Source organism: Corvus moneduloides, chromosome 3, assembly GCF_009650955.1.
Source record: "Corvus moneduloides isolate bCorMon1 chromosome 3, bCorMon1.pri, whole genome shotgun sequence".
In the NCBI taxonomy this organism is placed as follows: domain Eukaryota; kingdom Metazoa; phylum Chordata; class Aves; order Passeriformes; family Corvidae; genus Corvus; species Corvus moneduloides.
The window spans coordinates 80,492,517-80,516,857 of record NC_045478.1 but is presented as its reverse complement, the minus strand read 5'-3'; the positions used below and the strand labels follow the sequence as shown (position 1 = coordinate 80,516,857).

The 24,341-nt window shown below is 42.0% G+C and overlaps 1 protein-coding gene across 4 annotated transcripts in view; it reads left to right on the top strand.

Moving 5' to 3' along the window:
• Positions 1-1,242: 1,242 nt before the first annotated feature.
• Positions 1,243-24,341, top strand: part of SMOC2 (SPARC related modular calcium binding 2) — a 140,753-nt gene continuing 117,654 nt past the window's right edge. For 2 of the 4 annotated variants that reach the window (XM_032102391.1, XM_032102390.1), the window contains exon 1: positions 1,243-1,869. In XM_032102391.1, the coding sequence (XP_031958282.1) occupies positions 1,795-1,869 (75 nt within the window). In that variant the 5' untranslated portion in view covers positions 1,243-1,794. The remainder of the gene's footprint in view (positions 1,870-24,341) is intronic. The other 2 variants (XM_032102393.1, XM_032102392.1) reach the window with 1 other exon arrangement.

Below are 24,341 nucleotides of genomic sequence, written 5' to 3'. Positions count from 1 at the left end.
AATAGAGGTCTGGTGCAGTGAAGGGCCTCAAACATGCTCCAACCTGGGCAATAACATGCAATAGCTTTATTTTCTTTTCCCCATTTAAAAAGCTCAGGAGATATTACAGGCCATTCACACAGAGATGTGCACAAATACTTTGTTGATAATTGCATTTTATAAAAAAAAACCTTTTGGAAAGGGTACTTTTCAAATTCTTGTGACTGTGGGTGCTCATTGAGACCTGGTGATGCTGTGACTACTTTGTTGGCTGCATCCATTGAACACAGTAGGATCTGGAAAAGTCAGCACCAGGTGTCTCAAGTAGGGCACCCAAATCTATCCGTAATTAATACCTACTTCTCTCCACCTTGGTTCACCACGCATGGATAGTAGCTCAGGATAGAGCTACTGCTCTAGAGAGCATGCTCTATCCTGAACCCCTAACTGAGCCATGTGTGACAAGCCTGCAAGGATGTCAGATCTGAATGCTTGAAGAAATTATCACTTGTGTGCTGGGAGTGTGCCACTTTGCAGCCTTCCTAAAGCCCTTTTGTGTCCTCTCCCACAAACGTGCACACACGGAGAAGGCAAGCCCTGATAGCTTCAGCGTCCCTGGTAATACCACTTAACTCTGGGGATCTCTGCAGGCTGGTAGTGAGCTGTGGGTCCCCGGCAGCAGGGACGACGAGATCCTTCACAGTAAGGAAATATTAGCATACCTCTATTTGGCTCCAAAGAGATGGGCGAGAAAAGCGCAAAACTCTGGGGTGGAAGGTTTCACCTGGCATTAACTACACGCGTAGTGGGGCCCCGCAGCCTCCGCATCTCACCGGGATACCCCACCCCGGGCCAGCAGGGCCCGCTCCCCGCCGTGCCGGAGCGTCTGGCAGCGCCCAGCGACGCCCGGCTGGCCCACGGGGAGCTGCCACCTGGCTTTTGTCCCAGCCCAGAAACTTGGATGCCATGGGCGGTGCCCGGCGGGAGGCGCGGCGGGGCCAGGGCAGGGGCGCTCCGGTAGGAGGTCGGGGCTCACCGGGGCGGGGGTCGAGACCACTTCCCCCGCCTGCCAGGGGCTGCCAGTATTTGTACATGTTGATTCAGCATGAGGCGGCGGGGTGGGGGAGGAATAAACTCTGCGGGGGAAGCAAGCGGCGTTCCCCCGGGAGCACCGGGGAGGGTTAATAGGCGAGGATCTGTGGGTCTGGGAGGAGAAAGCGGAGGCCGGGCTGGGGAGGGGGCAGGATAAGAGGAAAAGGGGCAGAGCGGCTCGGAGAGGTCGCACACGGCCAGCCTCCGTAGCCGCGGCAGTGCCTTCCCGCGTGCTGCCGGTGGTGGTGGTGGTGGGTCCTCCCTTCCCGTCCCAGTCGTTTCCTCCCGCTTCCCCTGCCACAGAGGACTCAGGGCTAGAAGGGAGAGAAAGGGACGCCCAGGGCTAGACAGCAGCCCGCCCGAGGCGGAGGCAGGCGCGGCGCCCCGAGGGAGGCGGCGGCGTCCGGCAGATTCCCCCGGCAGTGGGAGGGCTGCGAGAGAGGAGAGGCTGGGGAGCATCTCCTCGCCGGAGTTGACTCCCGAGGAGCGAGGGAGGGACACAGAGAGAGGGAGAAAGTGCCGCCTCTCAGCTTTACGGGCGTCCCCAAATTTTAAGGACTGGGGTGGGGAAAAAAAAAAAAACAGAGGACCTGAGCTGGGACCTCCCAGCCGGAGCGATTGCAAAGGAGCCAAAGCAGGCGTCGGGGGGGTAGCGACATCCCAAGGAGAGTCCCCGTCCTCCGCTACCCGCAGCCGCTGCGTGCCCACCGCCGCCGCCTCAGCATGTGGGTGCCGCTGCTGCTGCTGCTGCCGGAGCTGCTGCCCGCCGTGCCGGCACAGAAGCTCTCCGCCCTCACGGTAAGGCCACCGCGCCGCTGGCGCCGGGCGCCCTCCGGGCCGGTCCCGGGCGCACCTGAGCGGGCGGCGCGGCCCCCGGGCGGCGAGGGGCGCCCGCGGCTGCCGGGCCGAGCGCCGCGCCCCGCTCCGCTCCGCTCCCAGCCCCGGCCAGGCGGGAGCTCCGCCGCGGCTCGCCCGGGGAGCAGCCGGCACCGCCGCCCCGCCGAACCCCTCCCGGGAGAGCGCGGCCCGCGGCTGCGAAGTGCAAGTTTACTGCGGGTCCCCGCAGAGCTTATGTCCAGCGTTAATGTCCGTGTTAATGCTTTTATTTGCCCGAAGAGGAATAATGCTGCAGTGAGATCTGCTCTCGGACCGACTCGGGCTGACCGATTTTACTTATTTTAATTATAAAGCGACATGAAACAAGCCTTTCTGGCTATTCCAGGCTCCATGATGCTATACATGGAACTCTGCGTAGAGATGGGTGAGCCAATTCATTAGGCTTACTAAATAAGCCATAACCACTTTTCTAGCCAAGACCTGAGGTTTGCAGCTAATAGCTCAGTTCAGTCTTCTTGTAGAGCTTGCAGTGTTTGCAAAGCTATAATTAATGCAATCTGTAGAAATAAAAACATTTTCCTTAAATGTGTTTTTAAACAAGTGCTTAAGTAAACATAACGGGCAGCGAGTACCTCTTTCAAGCTGTTTTTAAGTGTTTTGGTGAAGGCTGTGTGCTTAGAGTTTATTATGGTAAAGTTACAGGCAGCTGCAAAGTGAAATAGACCCTATTTTGTTTAAGTCTTTCAGAAAATTTTTTAAAATACTGAAAGTTGGGTTTTTTCCTTTTTTAATTTTTTTCCCCTTTTTTTCCCGCTTATTGAGTAAGGTTCTATAGGGACAGCTCAAGCTGAAATGGCAGTGGGGGATGACTGAGCTGCACATACCTGAAAGTCTTTAGAAAAAGTTTTGCCTTCTTGTCTAAGTTTATTTTTTTTTTCCTCTTAAATGATTTGTAGATTGGAAGCTGCTAAATGAAAACCTTAAAGGAATGAGTTTGCTCCATGAGTTTTATTGTGTGTGGTATTTTAAAGTGCGGGACAGATAAAGTCAAGTGATTCTCATATTTTACTTTTTAAGACCCTCATTTGAAGCATCCTTAGACTGTTAGGTGATATATACTATTCTAGTTAACAGATTAACATTGCAATTTACTTTCAAGTTCACTTTCACAAATGTATATACATAATTTACAAGATAGTGCATGTAATATTATTTTTTTCTGTACATAAAAAGAGTTCTAAATATTAGTGTGGAAGTAAACTAGAAATGCTACCAAACCTTAGTTTGTCCAAATGTAAAGTAAGAGTGATTGTGACTGTTATAGTGTCTTTAAATGATACATAACCCAAATGATGTCAAAGCCTTTTAAAATACGTATATAAATCACTGCAGAATATACTTTTCATTCAGTGAGGGGCTGTCTGCCTCACAAAAGGGAAGAAAAATCTGGCCAAGAGCACTTTGCCAAGCTCTTTAAAAATGAAATGTCATAGACTCATGCAAATGTATTTGACTTCACTGTTATCTGAGTGATGTCTGAAGTCCCTCTGTTCCTTCTTTCACCAATTCGGAGTGTGCATTACTCACTTCTGTACCTTATAGTAGTCTGCATCTTTATGAACCATGAGCAGAAAAGTGAATCCTGGTGGAATTCCCACCCTCTGCCTCTGCTATGAAAAAGGTAATGGTTTTGAAGACATCAAGCTTTCAGACTGAAATAAACTTGAACATTTTGGTAGGCGTAGCTAGCCTTGTTAGTAGAGGACTGTAGGTAGTGAGCTCATGCTAGTTTTTCTGCTGCCTGTGCTCTTCCTACAAGGGCTCACCCATACAAATACTAGACTACATTGGAAATCCATCCCTAAAACAAGTAATGGACAGGAAGGCACCCGTAGGAATAGAAGAACACACACAGACACACACAGATGCACGTATACTTTCTACATCTTCCCACATAACTGAACTTTGAATGAGGCAGGTTTATTTCTACTATTTCTGTACTTACCAATTTAAACAATAAAAAAGCAGTGCTATTACAGCAACAAATACCACAGTGCTTAATCATTCTTAGCTCCTGTAGTCATTTTGCTTGTAGCTCACAGACTATACAACCCCTTTCCCCATGTATCTTTCTCAAATATTCGTGGATAATATCTGCATAATTATAAGGAACAATAACCCCAAGCTGTGTAGAAAACCAAGAAAATCTATGGCTTTTTTTTCATCTGCTGTGCCCTGTGTGACAACTGAGAATGGCCATTCCTTTCTACACATCAGATGCAGGTTTTATTTTTATTTGTGGTTTGAAGAATAACAGATAAAGGCTGAAAATTTCATAAATAACTAGAGGTCATGGGAACAGGGCATGTTTCACTGTGGATCTGAGTTTCATGAGAACTACAGGATGATTGTGGAGAGGGAATGCACATCCCTGATGGCAATACCCGTGACAGTGCACACTGTTGCAGGTATACTCATCTTGCCAGGTGGTGGCAATATCAGGGGCACAGTCTCCTTTACTGCAGTGGTTAATCTGACATAAGATGAACCTTAGCAGAAACATGATAATAAAATTATAGTTCCCTCTAGCAAAAGCAACTCTGCCGTTTTCCAAAAGGTAACTACATGGATCAGAGTTTTTTTCCCTTGCCTGGGCTCTAAGCAACAAACTGGGTGATGGCTTGGCAGGAAGGGAGGATATCAGCATCTGTCTTTAAGTTTTTCATCTATATAAACAGATGTCTGGGCTGTTTTAACTTTATGTCCTCACTAGCTCTAGGAACAGATCAAGTATTACTTTCAGAAAAGACTTTTAGTAGTTTACAGAGCTGTTTCCCCATTTAATTAGGAATAATATTTTTGCCTTTCACTTGGGCAGAAATACCCACAACAACCACCCATGTCTATAATCCAGGTGAATATGTGATTTTCAGATGTTGGAAGCTTTTCAATAGTCCAATTGCAATAAATTAAAGAGTTTTCACATGAATAATACTTCCAAGAGATTTCTGATTGTCTTACGTGAATGCAGATTTGCAAGGAATGATGAGCATATGGCTTCCTACAATATAGCAGCTGTTAGGAGGATTTCTGGCAGGCAGATGCATCAGAGTAGTCTGCAGGTACTCGAAACGCACCAGTGTGTCTAGAGTCTGGTCCCCTGAACCTCATGTCTATATGTAAAGTGAGTGTGAGTGTTGTAATCTGTCCCTCTCTGCCCAAACCGTGGATCCAGACAGAACTTACTTGACTCCCTGACTATGTGCCAGGATAGAGACGGAACATGACAGGTGGGCTGGTTGCACACCTGAGTCTTTTTTGGGAAGCCATGGTGTGCATCAGGGTCTAAGAGTTTCACGACTTCTGTGCATTCACTGGGTTAGAGATAGCACAAAGTTACTTTGAGTTTGTACCAGTCTTGGCTTCTTGTCATCAAAAATTACTCTTTGCTAAGGTTGCTCCTGGACTCTGGTCTCCTGAGTAGGGCCATATTGCAATAATAGATAAAGTGAGGGGAAATGTAATATTCCAGTTATTAATTGCTAACTGAGCCTCAGGGATGCATGCAGGAGGAGAATATTCTTTAGTATGGTATTTATTGTTATTTCAAATGAACAAATATTGGCAACAGAACAATGGCTTTCATTATGGGAAGGTAGGCTGAGAGCTGTCTCGTAAGAGCCCATGAGATGTGAGGGACTGCAGCCAGTTTGGCTGCTCCTGTTTTTTTCTCCCCTAGTGTCAGATACTAATGTAAAACATTCTTACATTCCACAAAATATCTTAAGTAGCCTTGTCCTTTTACCTTGTTTGTAGAAAACCAGGTAACACTCTGCAATTCTTGTAACACGCTGTTGGAACATTTTTGCAATGCTGTATTTTTATTCTGCTCTGTGAGATGCTCCAGTTCTTTCTGGATATGTGGAACTGAGGAGATCGGAGCCTTGTTGACTTCTTGTAATAGGGAAATAGGCATATCTTGATGATATAGGTACTTTTGTTTTGAAACACAGTGCTTTGAAGAAAGCTTATTTTGTTCCTTGAATAAGTAAGTTTATGATCATTGCGCTTACCAACACACTTTGTCATTGTTTATACTGCATTTATGAAACCATCAACTTAGCTTTTATCTCAGTTGCAGTGTTGTGTGTGTGGATGTACTTCTACAAACAATACAATACAAGTGTTTCTTATTTTAAAATCTTGATGACTTGCAACGTACCACAAACTATTCTTTCACAGCCTTGCTGAACCATGTGCTTTTCTCAATACAATCAATAGATCTTACAAAGGAAGAAAGTTTGCTTGAAATCACTTCTTGAAATGAACACCTCTGCCTGTTAATAGTTCCTTTCATCAGCAGCTGAATATTTTGGGGAACAATTGTTTTCTTTTTCTCCCTTGGCACATGCTTTGTGAGTATTCAATAGCATTTAGTGCTCTGGATAGCTTCCACAACACTGACCAATATAAGATGGACCACTAAGGTAGTTCAGTAAAGGGAAGCTAAACACAATCAAAGCTTTCCAAGTTAAGGACCCATTTGGATGGCGCCTGCAAACCAAAACATTTGGAAAAGTTACCCTAATTGTGACTGAAAAACCAAGACCATAAATAAAACTGTAAGTGGCTCCAGATCCTAACAACATTGTTACTGCAAATGGGCATTGGTACAACCAAGGGTACATCAGCTCTGAAAATAAAACACATTCAACAATGCTTCCTTGCAATAAACTCTCGAGACACTTCTTATTAAAGAAACAACACCAAAACCTGTGGGAGTTGATACTGAAAGCATCAGCAAACTTTTCATCAGGGGTCGGAAGTAATTTTTGTGCATGCGGCCAACGTAAACTGCACCTTATAATGTGGAGGACATTAATGAAGATGATGGTTGACTGCATGCCCATAAGATTTTTAAAACTAGAAGAGTAGAAATGAATGTGAGTGGGGAAGGAAGAGCAGGACAGAGGAAACAGAAGTAGATCTTGCATATTGTGGCCAGTCTTGATGCTGTCATCAGTCCCCTGTTGCCTACTAAATGCCTCGAGGAACGGCTGTATTTCTTGACAGTGGGCAAACCTCAAGGTTTAGTTCGTTTTGAAAAGCCTCCAAAGGTTTAGCTGCTATCCAAAACCTATCTGAACCCTGTTGGTCTGGAAACCAGGCTACAGATCTTTTCAAGATCTGGCTTGCTCAGGACTTTGCTCATGTTTCCATTTCTTCAGCCAGACCAGCCTCACCACAGGCGCAGCCATTTTCATGGTATTTTGGTACTTCATTTCCTGTCAGGCCTGGGACCAGGAAGTGCAGAGGCGCCTGAAAATTAAAAACTGAGTAAGAAAGAGTTGGAATCAAAGACCTATTTTTGAACAGCGATGAAGGCCTGAGTTTAGTTCAGGAGTGACATTTTTTATCTGAACAAATTCAAACACTCTTGGGCAATCTGCAGAGTAAATGGAGGTCACATCCTGCAAAGGACTCAGGGATTTACAAAAATTTTGCGTTTTCTTCAGAATCAAACCCCAAATGCATCTCAATTTTCTGGTTGATTCAATATTGTGTTGTGAGATAGGTTTTTTAGAGAGTTGACATGATAGATTCATGATGAAGGCCATTTCACGATGAAAATTTGGAATGCTTTCTTCCAAATTAGTATACTCAAAGTAGTTTTTCACTGTGTGAATACTGCCTCCTCTGCCCCTCTACTGTCTTCTACAACAAAATTCTGGTGATGCTTGTAATTTGGTCTCAATCGCCTGTGTATTTTCAGGGGATATGCTTCTGTTGACATTACTTTATCCATTTCTTATCATTAATTGCTAATCAATGCCTTAATATTACCTACAGTGGCAGATAAAACACTTTCCAGTGCAACACTGGAGGCGAACCTGAAAGTAGAAAATACTTCAGAAAAAATTTACAATATGCTAATCTCACACAGAATATTTTATGCCAAAAGAAAAGGAGGGATAACAAGATGTAACAAGATATTGCCCATAAGCAAATAAACTAAGCAGAAGAGAGAAGGTATAGAATAAACATCTGCGTTTTTTTCCTGCAGAGTTTCAGTCTTTGCTCAGCTGCCCCATGTACATCGGGAACTGGTCTGAATTACAGCCATTGCTGTAGTGCAGTGGTATGCACAGGATACAAGGATACAAACTTCGGTTATGGGGAAGTGAAAGCTCCCTACAAGTATATGGACTAGTTTTAGATTGGTGTGATAACAGTGTCAGAGGGTTTCTTGATATGACCTTACCAAATTATCAGTGTTTGTCAAGCAGCAAAGCTAATGGAGTGTCACATCTTACCACAGAATCTGTGAAATAAGTTTGTGTGTCAGTCTTCCAAATGGAAGTTTTAGCTGGTCCTTGCAGAAGAAATCGCTTTGATGAGTTGGTAACTGCCCTTCAGTGAATATTTTCCCCGCTCTAATTTATTACCTTTTAAAAATGACCACTAAGTGTTTCATCAGCTGTTGAAAATCCAGGCTACTAGAGAATACAACCTAGAATTCTTGTCGGGACAGAAAGAGAAAACATTTCCTGAAGGAGATCCTTTCTAGCTCTCTCCCTGGCTTGCTCAGTGGGTTGCTAGAAAACTTGCTCAAGAATGTTTACATCATACCTATCCAAAAGCTGGCTTTTTTTCCTTCATTTACTTTAGGCTGCTTGTTCTGTCATCTTCTGAGTCACTGAGTAAAGATAATTTTTTTTCTTTTGTGTTGTGTTAAATTTGTTTTGAGGATGTAATAATATACTTTCTTGTCTTTTAGGTGTTCATTTTTAAACAGTATACAAATTAGCTGTCATACATATGCTGTAAATCTTTGAATCTGTCCTAGAGCACCTAAAGGGTACTTACATGCAAACAAAGAAAAATTCCTTTGCTTTGGAATGCTTTTTAAGTCATGGCTGCATGCAGTATTTTGCAGATTTTTAGAATAAAATTGCTGCCATGAAGTACTCACAGTCTTTTTACTTGGGCTGGATTTATCATGCGATTACCCATATTCTGACCTTTTTTTAGAATTAAAGCAAGATACTGTCAGTGAGTAAACAGTGTAAAAGCTCAGGAGAGATCTGTACATTTTTTGAAATGCAACTAGTGACAGATAAAGAATATTTTTATTGATAATCAGGATGGACTCGCTATGGTCCATGTAGCAAGCTGAGGTACAGAGAAAACCTGCAGGCATTGTGGATGTCAGGGTGGGAAGGCAATGCCTCAGTTCCATTATCTTTCTCTTGCTTTTATCTGGAGTAAAGTGGAAGAATGGTTGAGTTTAGTCTGAGTAAAATCTGCCATTGAGTCTTCTTACTACTTTGAAGGAGGGGGAGAAGACAGAGTGACATTTTGGTGGACATGCAAACCATCTTAACCATATTTTAACTGTAACATGTCTACTTTTACAGAAATGCTGTTAAATCAGACCATGTGTCTTGAAGGAAGTATCACAGAATATGATCTGCTGGGGACCTAGATCATGCTATCTAGAGAACTGCTTCCCAAACCTTTTTCTTTGCTAGATGCTGCTCTTCACAGTGGCATCTTTCTGTAAATGGCAGAATCTAGGGTTTGGGACCTCTGTTCTGAGAATACACAGTAGAAATATGGCATTGAGAGCACATCAGAAAGATGGTGATATGAAAATGTGAGAATCTCTTCTCAGTGAGGCTGATACATGCGTGCCATGCTGGTTTCAGGGCACTTGTCTTCATCCTGATTTTCTACGGTCATGCAAACACATTGGGTTCCTCTCTGGGACTGTGAGGTGAACCTAATGGTATTAAAAGGAGAGTTACTATTAGATGTGGGAGGACACATTGAACACAGCTAACAAACGGCCCCTGGTTCAGTTGTCTCAGTTGATTTATTTGTCCTCATCTGTGCCGGTGAAGAATTGTTTGTTGCGTTTAATCACAGTGTTTTAATCAGTTCTCATTCAGTGTGTCATCCACATTGATGCCTTTTAGTGCAGACAAAGGGGTATCAGTGAAACTGACCCAGGCTCTGTAAAGTTATATTTGTTAATGCTGTGGTCACTGTGCATCACCTTTTTTTACCAATAGTGCTGTATTACACTTCTGCACTCCAGAGAGCAGTTGTCATGTGGGCTCATGGGCCTTCTAGAGTGAAAACTCACTGTGGCATATGTCACTTTTTAAAGTAAAAATTTCTACCAAAGAAATGAAATCAAGTAAGTGAAACCTGGTCCTGAAATAAGTATACCATGATGTATTCGAGGGTAACAGATATTGTAAAGATACCTTTGTCCCCACAAGAGGGTGCAGAAATGAAAAAGATTGTCAACGTAGAAACTAAATAAGGCTTTGAGTTAACCATAGGTTTATTTGTTTAGTAAATTATCTCTGGTGTGTTGGATGACTTATTTTTGGAAGAGAGCCATCAAATACTTAAGTGACTCAAAATAAAAAGCAGAGGTGGGAGTTTCTATGCAGATATTTCTCCATTTCTCTCCCGTCCATTCCTTTGCAAATACAGACCGGTGGCGTCACTTGCGCAGCGTCCTCGGGGCGGGAAGGTCACCTCTCTTCTTCCATGGCACTTCAGGGATCCGCCACGGGAGGGAGAGCAAGAGCAGCGCGGTCTGCCCCGTCTCCTCTGGAAAGGGCTGGAAGGAGGGGGAGCCCTTGTTTCTCTCCCCGCCGGCTTTAGTCCGGAGGGGAGGAGTGGAACAGCTGGGGACCTTGATTTTTCAGCACTTGCCACTCAGTTGAACATCAGATCGGAACTCAAAAGGGAAAAATCTCAAACGGAAAAAAGTCTTGACACAAGCTATTGAAGGTAGAAAAGAGTTTTGTAAAAAGAAAGTGTCTTTAATGACATGGCGTGGCTTGACATTAATTAACCATTAGCGTTCCTGAGAGCTCAGAGCAGGCTGATGTGGACAAGAGGGAATATATGGCCTAGCATATGAGATGCTCTTGGCCCTGAGACATGAGGAGGAGCTCAGTCTACAGAAAGCATAGGTCATATTAATTTCATTACATGTATCCATTCTGTTTCTTTTTGCAGCATTTATTACATAAATTCTAGTGAGAAAGACAAAACAAAGTGGACAGCTTATTTTTCACACTGTATTTAATGGGATTGTATTTCAGACCATGTCCTCCTGGGAAGGCATTTTCCAAGCATGCCAAATTTTTGATAGATTTCAGCCTAAGTGGATTTAGTTGCAAATCTGAACTTTGAACAGGAGGTTTTATCTTTCCATCATGTTCTCTCCTTGAAAGGTTCCATAAATTACGTTTCTGAGGGAAAGGAAAAGATTTTTTTTGAAAGAAGTGTTCATTTGGTAAATTGCTCTTCTGTTTAAGTTTCCCTTTTCCAGGTGCTCAATGACTCCCAGAGCAAAAGTTCTGTCAGTGCTTGATGATGGACTTCCATTAATTTGCAATAAAATTACAAGGCAATATTCATGCATGGATAATTGATTTCACTCTGAAGGGAGAATCGCAAAAAACAGAGCTCATATATCTGCTTGTCTGTAACTACTGCAGCAATTTTCTCCACTGCAAACTGGATATCAAGCACCTCTCTTATGAAGTGTCAGTGTCTATGTTCGTTAGATGCAAGACCTGGAGAGATGTATGGCAATGAGAGAGTCTGAGTATTTCCTACTAGATGGCAAAGCTAGATCTGACACTGAGACCAAATGGCTGATAGAGATTAATTTTTGCATCTTTGTGGCTGGTGAGGGACTCACTAAAGCTCAGTAGACACAGCACTGCTGGTTTGATAGAGTGAATGGTGAGCTAATCACAGGTTCACAATACGTGTAGTATTGAGGTGAAAGCAAAGAGCAGAGCTAGCTGAAACACTGCTGCTAGGAGTGAGCCCAGAGGACCTGGAAAGGGCCATCCTTTGGTCGTCACAGTTGTGACTGGGCTCTCTCCAGCCACTGTAGATTTTTCTCCAGTATTCTCCTTCCCTGTCCAGTTGATTTTTCCTTAGTACATCTTCAGTGTTTAAATGCCTTTTCAATGTATAGACTGTAAGCTCTTTGTGTTTGTACAATGTTTGGGCAAAAGAGGCTCATGCCTTGTTGGCCTTCTTGGTGTACCATCATTTTCAAGTTCAGTAATAAATGAGAGTAAATCTTGAATGACACCTTCTTGCGGGCAAGACTGAACACAAATAATGGAGAATATACAAATAGAGTTCATCAGGCAGTTGTGGCCACAGTCTGGTTCTTTACATCCTGTGTAAATTATCCAATCTGATTATTTTGTATAGATTTTCGTATGTGTATGTGTATATATACATACACACACACACACACACAAATATGTATATTTGATCCTACTCTACCTTTTGTAAAGAATTGGAGCAATCAATTTGACACGACAGGAAGTGATCAGCAAAATTGTCTATTTTCTGGTCTTGTCATGCCGTTGGCCAAAGTGTTCTGCGCGGTGCAGAGAGCCAGGTGTCATCTGCTTGGTATTTCCTGACTTGTGAGAGCTTAGTGTTTCAACCTTATCACTGCCCTAAAGCTGGGGTTCTCAGGCTGTGGTATGTGTTTCCTTTCATGGTGCAAAACTCTTTCTCCCCTAAAGAAAAAGAGCTCTGAATCAATGCAGCCTGGTCTTTCCTACAAAGAACAATGTGAATGTTTGGATGCCTCTTCCTATTTTTGCACATAGGTCAGATGGACCTGGAAGCTTCTCTACTCACTGCCCTTCCCTGCCTTTCAAAGGAGAAAAGAAGCTGGGTCTGGATGAAAGATGCTTCCATCATGTGAGCGCAGACCAAAGAGCTGAGAGCTGATCTTGCTGCTACATTCACCCCCTCTGGAGTATACGGTCTTTTTCCGTAGCAGCAGTACCAACAACACTCTGGGAAACCTGGTCCGAAGGCTCTCTTGAAAAACTCAGAGAGGTGTCAGGCATTATTAAGGATCGCAGAACTTCTTCCTATAGGCTTCCTGGGGCTTCAAAATGTTGGATCCATCAGCTGTAATAAATTCCCTAGATTGCCATTTCCTATCTTAAGATGACCCATGCCAGTCATATATGTGTATGCAGGGGTACACTATATACATTCCCATGCAAAGCTTTTCTTCCTTTTGTTTTCCAGAAATGATTGGAAAACCCCCATAAAAGCTTAAAGTTCCCTTGGGGTTAATAACCAGAATGTCAGATATTTTCCCCCTGAAGTTTATGTAATTTGATCTGACTGCTTTGATCTGCTATTTTTTGTTTGTGTGTTTCGGTCTAAGGGAATGATGCATAGGAGTCTAACGTTAGTTATCTTTTGACAAGATTTCTAAATTGTTAGGTTTTGACTGTGTTGGAAGCGCTACAGGGCAGCTGTATTTGTTAGTTGATGAATTTGTGTTATCTAAAGACTGAAAAGAACAAAAAGAATACCATCTCCCTTCAAATCTCAGATCAGGTCACTTCAGGAACTGCCTCTGGCAGTATTTGGTTTTATTTTAGTAGCTCTCTTGATTGTCATCCTAAATAATGAGAGAATAGAGCTTTTACTGCTGGCATTGCTTATTACGACAGGAGAAATCAGAAGGTCACACAGTATCTTTCCTTGTTACAAAAGTAAATTTCTTTAAAACTGCTATCCCGAGTCTTCTCAGCACATCGCGGGTGAGGAAGCTCCCGAGATTCATTTTACAAACATATCAGGAAATCACATTCATTTAATTCGAATAAGAAGCAACCAGCAGTGTCCAATGAAATTAGGAGGTTAAAAATAGGACTAATCACATGTATAAACTCACTGTTTCCACTGACAGCAATTAAAGCAGTGTCAGACATGCAATGAAATTCCCTCCAGGGATCTCCATAAAATTGACTTAAACATTAGAAAGAGTGTGCATGATGGATGGAAAAGTTTGAAAGAAATGACAAGTCTATCAAAGCTGAAGGGGGTCACAGTTCATACTCTCGAGCTCTTTTGAGGTATGCAGGATGTCTCTCAGGATGTCCTGCAGCAATCTGCTATCAACAACAGCAAAGCAGGTGTGCGTGTGTGCCTGAGAGGTACGACTACATGCTTTCTCTTTCTCATACGTGATGTTTCTTGCTTGAATAAAAGTCAACATCTTTTAAAACTTTGTGATTATCTTTTTACTGCTTCTGTTTTTGCTAGAAAACCGTTCAGTGGAGTGAGATTTAGAAGCTGTTGTCAAAGTATAATTGGAGCTAATTACCTAATTTCCTTTCATTCGTCGTGACTATGAAATGGCCTGAGGGCTGCATTATGTCATATACACACACACATTCTGTGTCCTGTACTGATTAAAAAGTCGTGTGATGTGTGCCAGGTGTCTGCAAGGCAGTTCAAACGGTGAAGTAGCATGGGTGAGGGGAGGCGAGATGGTTTGCTCTGCCAGCAAACTCTTCTAAAAGATCAGAAATGATTCTGCCCTGCCATGCTTCAGTCCTTCCTATTAAAGAGGGGTGTCACAGCTGCAGCTTCTGTCCTGGCCCTCTGGAATACCAGTTTTCTTCTGCACGCCCCTGTGTGACTTGGAGAGCAGAAATGCCTAAGACAGTCACTCAACTGAAATGAAGATCTATGATCATGTCATATGTGTTGTGGATACAGGAGCTGCAGGTTCAGCTGCACATGGGTCCCAGAGGAGGTTTTTCATAATAGCAATTCTAATATTCCACAGTCTTTATAATGGATGTGTCCAGCCTTCTCCATAACATCCTGCTGAGTCCAGTGGGAGTTTAAGCAAGACAAAGCTGGACATGTGTCTGTCCTCTTCAGTCTGGAACAAGGGAAATTATGGGTCTCTATCCCATAACAGCAGGAGTGTGCAGAGGATCTTGGAGATAACTGAAGTATCTGATACTGTCAATGAGCATGTTTGGATATGAAGCCTTGGAGGTGTGATAAAATCTGTTTGCATGTACCTGGGTGTTGGTGCTGTTCATAACAGAAGCATGTCTCAGTTTTTTGTATATACAGGTAGAAGTTGACCAAAAGGATACCACTGGGCATATGCCAGGCATATCGAGTGTAAAATCACCTCTCCCTGCTCTTTATTGCTACTGGATGGTGTTTACTTTCTTGAATCAGCCCTATTGTCATATTTGTCCGTCTTACATGTTGTTGACAAATGCATGTGACTACAGAACCTAAAGGTCCACCTAAATAGCCACTAATTCATGAAATTAAACTTGTTAAAATCCTGTTCACTTTTTAGGGCAAATATAGCTCACTTTCTTAATAGGAGGTTGATAAATTCCATATCCACCAAAGCTGTTATTAAAATACTATCAGTCCAAATTAAATTTTTTTTTCTGTGAAAATATTAGTTTTGATCATTGTGGCAAAGGCACAATCTCTTCCAAAACACAGCCATTCTTAAACAACATGCTCAATGAAGGCTATAAAGACTGTTCTGTGAGCCAGAGATTGGCTGATAGATACCTGAGCATGGTGGAAGCACTGGCTCAATTGAAACAGAAGTGAGTAGAACCTGGAAGAGACAGCAATTAAAGTCAACAGAATGGGGAGCTGTGCTCATGCCAAAAATATGTGAAGAAAAAAGCTCGAGTCTCAGGATTTTTATGTTTCTTTTTTCCCCTCAAAACCAGTGTGTTTGTTTCAAAATAAAATGGGTTATAAATAAAATGGGCTATAAATAACATGCACACATTCTTGTAAAATTCTTTTCTTACAAGCAACCTGTAAGGCTTAATGAGTCATACTACATCAGTGACATTGACTGTCTGCACATACAGCTCTGGTAAATTAGAGCTAAGGCTGTGTATGTGTACAGTTCATCAACACAACCATTAAGAAAAGCTCGTGAAACTGGGAGTGCGAAAATACCTGTTATTCATTCTGACTGTATTATCTGGGCAAGCCCATTCAGTGTGTGTTGGTCTCACAATACACTCTTTTTCCAAGCTCATGCCTCTCAATCAGTCCTGCTGTCCCCCACGGCCTGGAATCCTGCCTGAGCTTGATTGCAGTATATCAGGTGAGGTTCCTGCTGCTTACCTGCTGCTGCATTAGTTGACAACCTTCAGTGTTGTCCTGAAGTGCTTGCACATTGTGTTAAAATTCCTGCAGATTGCATATGAAAACATGGAACGTGGGAGTTTGTTTTCAACAGGCAGCCTCTGTCTTAGCAACTGTGTGAAAAAAAGTCAGTGCTGTTATTTCAGTTAAGGAGGCCAGGACTCCCTCATGTCCATTAACCTGAAGCTGTGAATGATGCTATGAAAAGAAGGGCTGGTCTTTCAGTGTTCAGGTCACTTGCATTGTTGTGGTAGCACACTGATCAAGATTTTAAGCTTTTTCTAGCCCAGAGATCTCTGCTGCTCGCAGTTTTTCTTTCTTAAATAGCTGTTGACTATCTGCTGTCTCTCAGATAGACCTTTTTCTTCATTGCATTTTTCATGTCAAAGGTGAACACCATTGCACTATTGCTATTTCATTTTCCATATTGCACTGGGATGTGTGCCATGGGAACCCATTTAACTGTTACGGTGTTGTTCAAATAAACTGAACTTGAATTGAACACTTGGCAGATTTAGCCTGATGGACTGTGAATCCAGATGTTACCCTTCTTCTGCTCATCACCTAATAAAAGAGATACTCAGTACTCTGTTACCCTAGGGATAATTTATCAGCCACACTCAGCTTCATTATGGACGCTTCCCTTATCCTGTGGAGAGTGGCTGATCTGTCTGGTGAAGTGTAGTCCCACTGTATGTAGTAGATTGTTTTGGAATTTGTCTGGGGACCCCTTCCTCTTAGAAAATATGTATTAGGGATTGGTAGGTAATCCTGATGTTCTGGTAAAGGCCAGATTGGTGACAGTGTGCCTGTAATGCCTCTCAGAGCCACAGGAGATAACGAGGTTAAAAAATTTTTTGGCAAATATTTATGCTTTATTCATAGGTGACTGGCAAATCACTGCTGTGTTTTGGATTGATGGCTGAGTCTAAGAACAGCCTGTGAGGCACAGTTGCAGTTGCCCAGTTGTTGCTGTTTGTTTACCATCACCTCTGTAGTTCTTCAGGAGCCAGTGGAAACTGGGTTGGTGAAAAGGATGGCTTCCTCATCTACTCAAAGAGCATTTGGGAAAGGCCAAAAATTATATCAGTGCAGCATGGGCTGAAAAATAGAGAGAGAAGAGTCACACATATCCAAAGATAGGTACATATAATTTTGAAGGATCAAAAAAGAAAAGCACAAAAGAGGAAGAATGTGTTAATTGATATATACGAGATAGCCATCTAGCTCCAGGCAGCCTAGAGAAAGTTCTCTCGCCCCAATCATGTACATGCATGTACTGACTCCCTTTTTTGGTAATTTTGTTTGCTTTTAACTAATCTCCTTCATTTATGGATAGATGGCTTTTCATTATCTGAGATTTAAAAGAGAATTGTTACCAATAACAAAGCATGTGAAATCTCTGCTAGCTAATCTGATTAGGTGAATGGCTGAATGTTTTCTCTCCTGATGAGAATTATGTAATCAAAACTACAAGTGATTAAAAACTATATTAACATAAAGAGAGAAAGAACAAGAAATTTGGGCTTTTTAAAATAAGTTTTTTAAAAGGCAATTTGCCTATGAAATGTTGCATTTTTAGAGAAAATGCTTCTTAACAAATAGCTCTTCTGTTTGAAAGTTTTCTGTAAACTTGGTGGATTTTATTGAAATTCTGTGTTTAAAATCCTTAATGTTCTTAAGGAGATGGAGAAGCACTCTTACTGTATTCCAGAGATGTGTAGTAATGCAAAAGAGCTTGGTTTCCAAAAAGAACTGCAGGAAATCCAGCAATTTTTAAGTAGAAGGGTTTTAACTGGGAGGAACTTCAAGCAGTTGCAGTATTTCATGCACACTGTAACGTGGATGCAACTACAGGCTACTATAATTATAGTTTTGTATCAGTAACAGGATATCTGCTAAACAGGAGTTAATACGGTTTTCAAAGTTTCATGAACTGATTCTACTTCTGTGAATCTTTTCTAACCTGAAAGGTATTCTACAAAATTAGCAAATTCTGCAACTTCTCTGACTTAGCTTCTTGTTAGCAATCACACCATCTTATTTTAATGTTGAAGACAATATAGAAATATTCACTGTTGCCCTTTTTTTTGCAAATTTCTTCTTTTGAGAAGTTGCTCTACAATTTTTAATATGAGACTATCTATTTCTGATGAAAGATTTGTTGTATACCATAAACATGACTCATTTGAAAACCAGTGTATCAAGCCCTCATGTCAGGAAAACCATAGCTTTAATACAAAGTAGCTAAAATGTCCAAGGATGTTGCAGATCTTATTTTTCAGCCTTGAAATATCTTATAAAATCAGGCTCTATTCATGAAATACTTGCAGGCATAACAAATATTGGTTAATTGCCATGCCACGCAGGGTAGTCTTGTAGGTACATCTGAAGTATGGGACAAATTGACAATTGAGTTTTGAATTATTATCAACAGGAGACTGAAATAAGACAGGTGAAGTTTTTGGTTGTTACTTTTGCTAAATTTGTTTCTGACCAGGCATATTAAAATGTTCAGACAGCTGTAGATTTATTCCTGCAGAAACAGGGAAAAAAAGTCCTTATGTAACTGCTACCAGAGCCAAACACTTATTAAATAAAACTGATTATTTTGTTATCACAGTTTGTTTTTCTGTTTCATACTCACACTCTTCTTTGCATGGCAGATATGATTGTGTGTAGAAGTATAAACATGTGATTTGGGAGATATCTCCAAAGATCCATTTTTGAAAAACCCAAAGCTAATTAATTTCTGTATTTTTAAAGGTATCTTTGGTGTTATATAGAAAATTGCTTTTTTTCATTGTGCAAGTTCCTCTACATTTATATCACTTGCATGATCTTAGTGTCACAGTGACCTTACCCATATCAAAATCTTTAGTGTCAAAATAGTCTAGATGTTTTCTCCAATTACCCTAATTACCCAATGTCCAAACATCTGTATAATCCAGTCTAAACACATTTGAGTCCAACATATTAGCACATGTAAGGCTTTTTTCTTGTATTATTCAATTAAAAATGAATTTCCCTTCCTCAGTCCAAAGAAAATCGTTACACATTCGTCTCAGGGTACCAATTCCTTTTTACTTGAACCACTACAACTGCCTCTTAATATGGTAAAAAATGTAGTGTAAAAGGCAAGAAATCTACATTAGAGTGTCAGGTGCTGTGAAGACCAGGGAGTGGGAACAGTGGGAGCTCCCTGTGGGCAGGTGGAGCGTGTCCCACCACTCAGCCAGGAGCAGGGAGCCATGGGGGCCTGAGGCAGCCCCAGCCCTTGGCATCGGATTTCTCCCTGGGTATGGGCTGCTGCTTAAGTGGGAAGTCACCCATAGTTTGGAATATGGGCATGGATGAGCAGAGCCCATGGTGAAGATGGAATGTGGCAGGAGCAGTGGATGAGGCAGAGGCCAAGCAGTAAAGTTTTAGCTGGAAAGTAGGTCCTGTGGCCGGGGACAAGCGCCAGCTGGGTTGTCGCCTCTCCAGCATGGCATGGGAGCCTCTCTGCAGGGACACCAGGGAAGAGGGGCTGCCATTGGACTGTGCTGTCTCTCCATCAATACTGAGCTCACACAGCCAAACCTTTATGAAGGGCATTGTCTCAGGACCTGTACATGGAGATCCAACATCATGTTTAAGTGCTAATGATCAGAATGTACCCTAAAAAATCTGTAAAAACTGTAAAATAATTCTGATGAAAAATCCTAGCAGCCAGGTTTTTGATCTGGACAAGGTGACACAAACCAGCTTAAGGCAAGCATGGGCCAAGTTGTCGTTTCTAGTTTTACAGGACAGAAACCGGTTGTTTGGTGGCTGCATAAGCACCCCAGTAAACCACCTCTGCATTCCAGTTGATGTCGAGTTGCATTGTACTTTATGTAATACAGATTTTATAGCTTTAATTGCTATGAAAAACACAGGCAATAGAGACAATTAACCTCAGATTTGAGCACATATGCTGTGCTGAATTTGCTTTGCTCTTTGTGAGTGAAGGCTTTTACCTTGAAGAAGGAGAATTAAAAGAAGCTAGCCCAGTGCCAAACCTAAGGGTCTCATCATTCCCTAAGTCATGAAAAGCCTGAATGGAGAATCTGCAGAAAACTATGGAAAAATGCAACCCTCTGTGTAGAGGGCTGATTCAGACAGACTGCAGAAGCGATGTGTGTGCTGCAGTCTTACAGCTAATCACCCAGTGTGCCTAGGGAATATTAGGTTTTGTAGTTTCCCACGTAATATTGACTGTTGTTTTGCAAGACAGCGGTAACCAGACTGTTGACAGCTCATGTTCACATATCTGACAGGACAGCAGCATGTAGGTAAAGGTTCCCCATCCACAATCTCCTCAGGTGTGAGTAGCAAGCTATTACGGGAAATGAACAACACTTTCCACATGGCTTTCCCTGCTTTCCGCACCCTGTAAACCAAGAAGTGCAAGTAAACCTTGTGGAAGCATGGGTAGGCTGCCAGAGACAGAAGCTGCAGAGGGACATGTCCGTGTCTGTGTGCACACCAAGTGAAGGAAGCAGGAAGCTTCATAACTATTTCCCCACTGCACAGCTAAGTATTGATCAGGCACTCCTGGTTGTAGGAGACTGCATAGCTCAGTGTAACTGTCTTACCATGGCACAATGCCCAAGCTGCTGTGGCTTTCAGAGTCGTGCAGCAGGGAGTGGACATATCCACCTACATCAACACTAATGTGGCAGTACAGTTCCCCACCAGGCAGCACAGGGATGCCAGAGATTACCATGCTTGTAATTGTCACATACATCTTTCACTGTTTCAAATTTCAGAAGACTAAACTGCATTAGCAAGTTGCAGGTAACTAACAGACATGGGGCTTGCCTTCAAATGTTCAGACCAGAAATGCCATGGTGAAATCAGTTTCTATTATATTGCAAGGTCTGGTCAGAAATAGTTCTGGACCACAAGAACTGATCTCATGTTGACAAAAGATCAAATCTCATGCCTTGTATTTGCAGTTGAGAAACAAAAGGTGCTTGCCAGCATCAGCTTTCCTGAAACAACAAGAAAACTCTGACATTTTCTTCTCCCTGAAGAAAGAAAAAAGAGAAAAAAGTATCTATTTCTATTTTCTTGCTGTAAGAGAAATGATATTTTTACTTTCACATTCTTGCTTTACGTATCAGAAATTTTTCCCAGACTTTAGGAGAAACCGATACACTGAAAGCACTTGCAAAGTAATTTATGTTACTGTTATATCTGGTCATAAGGTTGGACACGAAACCAAACTCATTTACAGGATTTGGAGCTGACTTTCCATTCATAGTTAATATAATTTATCAACTTGAATAAATAAAATAATAGGAAGAATTTTTGAATCTTACAGTTGTCCTGGAAATTTTCACTGCTAACTGATTATTTTTGCTATAGAAGGCTTGTCTGACCCATTTTGATGTCTTTTTTCAGGACAGGCAGTAGCTCATTAAATGATTAAAGTTTTATACAAGAACTACTTATTAAGAGTTTATGTGGGGTAAAAATTTTATTGGTAAGTCTTATCTGCCTTCACAATAAATGTATTAACCTTGAATGTTCCATCACTGAGATTTCTTTAAGTACTGGAAATTTTGTCACCTCATTGCAATAACCTTGTTTTTTTTTTAACATAACATAGTTAGAAATAGACTTCACCAATATAAACTTATGGGTAGTGCGTCAGATGGAGTGATAATATGGATTTAATGGGGAAAGGAGAAATAAAACCTGCTTTCCATTTGCACCAGTTCAATGTGAAGGAGATTTGCTGCAGTTGTCCGTTTAGCTAGCTCCCTCCCTGGCCTTTTTGTAGCTGGTGGTGTCAGGGAGTCTGATACATTAGTCTGGGAAGGGTGTGAGTGAGCTGTTGGTGGAGCTGAGGTGTAGGGAAGGGGCAGTGCTTCAGTGCGTGTTTGCCCCAGTGCTGTGTGGGGTATTGGCTCTCGGTGTTTTACACAGTGCTGCTGCTGACAGAGCAGACTGGAATTTCTCAGGAGGGCTTTCCATGGATTGCTTCTCTGTGACTGGCAGCTCAGATCTGCTACGGGGACAGCTTCTTGTGGTGCCAACAACAGTGCATAATGCTTGCTACCTAGGTAATCAAGGCAATATTTGATATGTTCTGGTTTGAACGAAGTGTTTGGGCTAGAAACAAAATCTAGTGGAGAGACCATCCCTAATGAAAGTTCTACTCGAGATGACTTTAAAATACTTATTTTCCTAGTAGGAAAGGAGCCTGTTCCCTCCCTCTGCTCACCAGAGCTGAATGCAATCCATATGCTGCAGATCTGAATAGCAGTAGTTGTTCCTGTTCCTTCTGTACTTTTTATGCCTTCTGCAGGTGCCATCTATAATCTGTTGCACAACACTAACAAACTGTAATATATGAAACAGTTTAATTCATCAGCTCAAGGTACCAACAGGGAGGGGATTCCGAGGGTCAAAAAAGCATTATGTTTTTATACTGCAGAAGCCTTGAAAATATAGATTAATAATTTGGGAATTAAATTCTTCTCATGATGTCAGCCAGTGTCTTTCAGTCCCTTTATTGTGCAGCCGTCTCCCTGAGGAGAATGTCCATTTTCATGGGTCCCATATTTTGTGGCTATTCCTGTAAAAAACATTGAGTAGTTCTTTGAGCAGTGACATCTCAGAGGGGGCAGACCCTTTGCAGAATGCATGCACCAATCTCCTTGCCCTGTTCTGTTCATATCTAATGTATTCAGGGCCGAGATCTCTGGAACTATGGGTGAGGTAAGGCTCTCAAGTGTGAGGTTGTGAACTGTGAAACTCCTAGAAGCACTTTTGTGGGGTGGTTTATGTGCCCCACTATGGCAGCAGCAGTGTCAAGGATCCTGCTAAACTGTGTTGGTCTTTTTTAATCTGGTGGAGGGAGCTATTGGAATCCTGCTTGTGGCACACGGAGAAGACATAAATTCATTGGAAAGAAGAATTGAGAAACATCCCATCTTACCAGGCACTTCCAAACTAAGTGCTTCTGTCAGGCTGTTTTGGCCTAGAGGCAGCAGAAACCTGTAGCTGTTTGGCAGAAACAAATGAGAATTTCTCCAGAGGAAATTAAAATTCTTCAACCTTGCCTTTTTGGTTTGAATAATTTAAGGATAAAGCTCTGCTGCCCATGTAGTCCTCCCTCAGGGAGGACAGTGTGCTGGAGGAGAGGATTTGTTAAGCAGGTTGTTGTGTCACTCAGTTTGAGCAACCACTGGTAAAATCTTATATGGTGGTGAACTCTTACATGAACTGAACTTTAGGGTGGATTTAATGCCAACTTGCATGTCATGACATAACCTTGCTGCTCAGAGCTCTGTGGTTGTTCTCAGGAAACAGGATTTTCCGGCACTAGCTCTTTGTGTGATTCATTCCATGAGTTCATGGTTGGGAGACCTAAATGTCGCCCCCATTTCTGGGATGGTGGGAAGGGGAGGATGTGAAGAATGTTGAAAAGATGTTCTCTAAACCACATAAGAGAAACAATGGAAAAAGGAAGAGTTACATCTCAAGACATTAATATCCCATGTGTATGTTTGTGTGAGTTCACTCAAAATTGTTGTGGACACAGTGCCAATATTTTTAACTTAAGCTACTACTGTGTATTTTTGTTGAGTACTGGGGCATCCTGCATCAGTGAATTTGCAGCACATATCCCAAAAAGGAGCTCTGGGCAATTCTGCTGAGTACCAGCCCCTATACACCTGTCAAGTCTTCCTTTTATTTCACTGTTGTGATAAAAGCTATTGGATATGTACATAAGATAACAAGAGGAAAATTTTTCCTTGTTATAGCAGTAAATCCTTATTCAAATGGAAGTCATTGCACAGCTGCAGCTTGGAAGATTTGGACTTGTATTATTTGCGGATGGGAACACAGTGATGGATTATTGACATCTGCTATTTATTTTGTCTTCTGTGAGATGCTGCTGTGTTTAGTGATGATAAACAGCATTTCTCAGTGATTCTTATGTGCCCATATTATTCAGCTAGTAGTCAAACTGTTCAGCTACAAGGATGAAACTAAGATAGTTAAACACACTAGGAGATCCTGTGTGGAATAGGGACTTTCACAATACGAAAAAATTTACGATATTCTAAGGTGTCTGCAGATGAAACTTGCACCTTTCCTGAAGGGAGAAGATGGATAACACTTCCCAGTCTGTGCTCACTTTAAGACTGGGAGAATAAACCCTACCAAAGGTTGTATTACAAATGGGTCCTTGCAAGAGTTCATCAGCCTCTTTGGTTTTCTTCTCTCTTAATAACAGAGGATATTCACATCCAACTGGCTCCTGAAATGATGAAGATCTTACCTATTTGAGAAGAAAAGCACTATAGTTAGGAACACTTTAGTGACTCCTGTAAACTGGATTGAGTTCACTAGTTCAGAGAAACTAA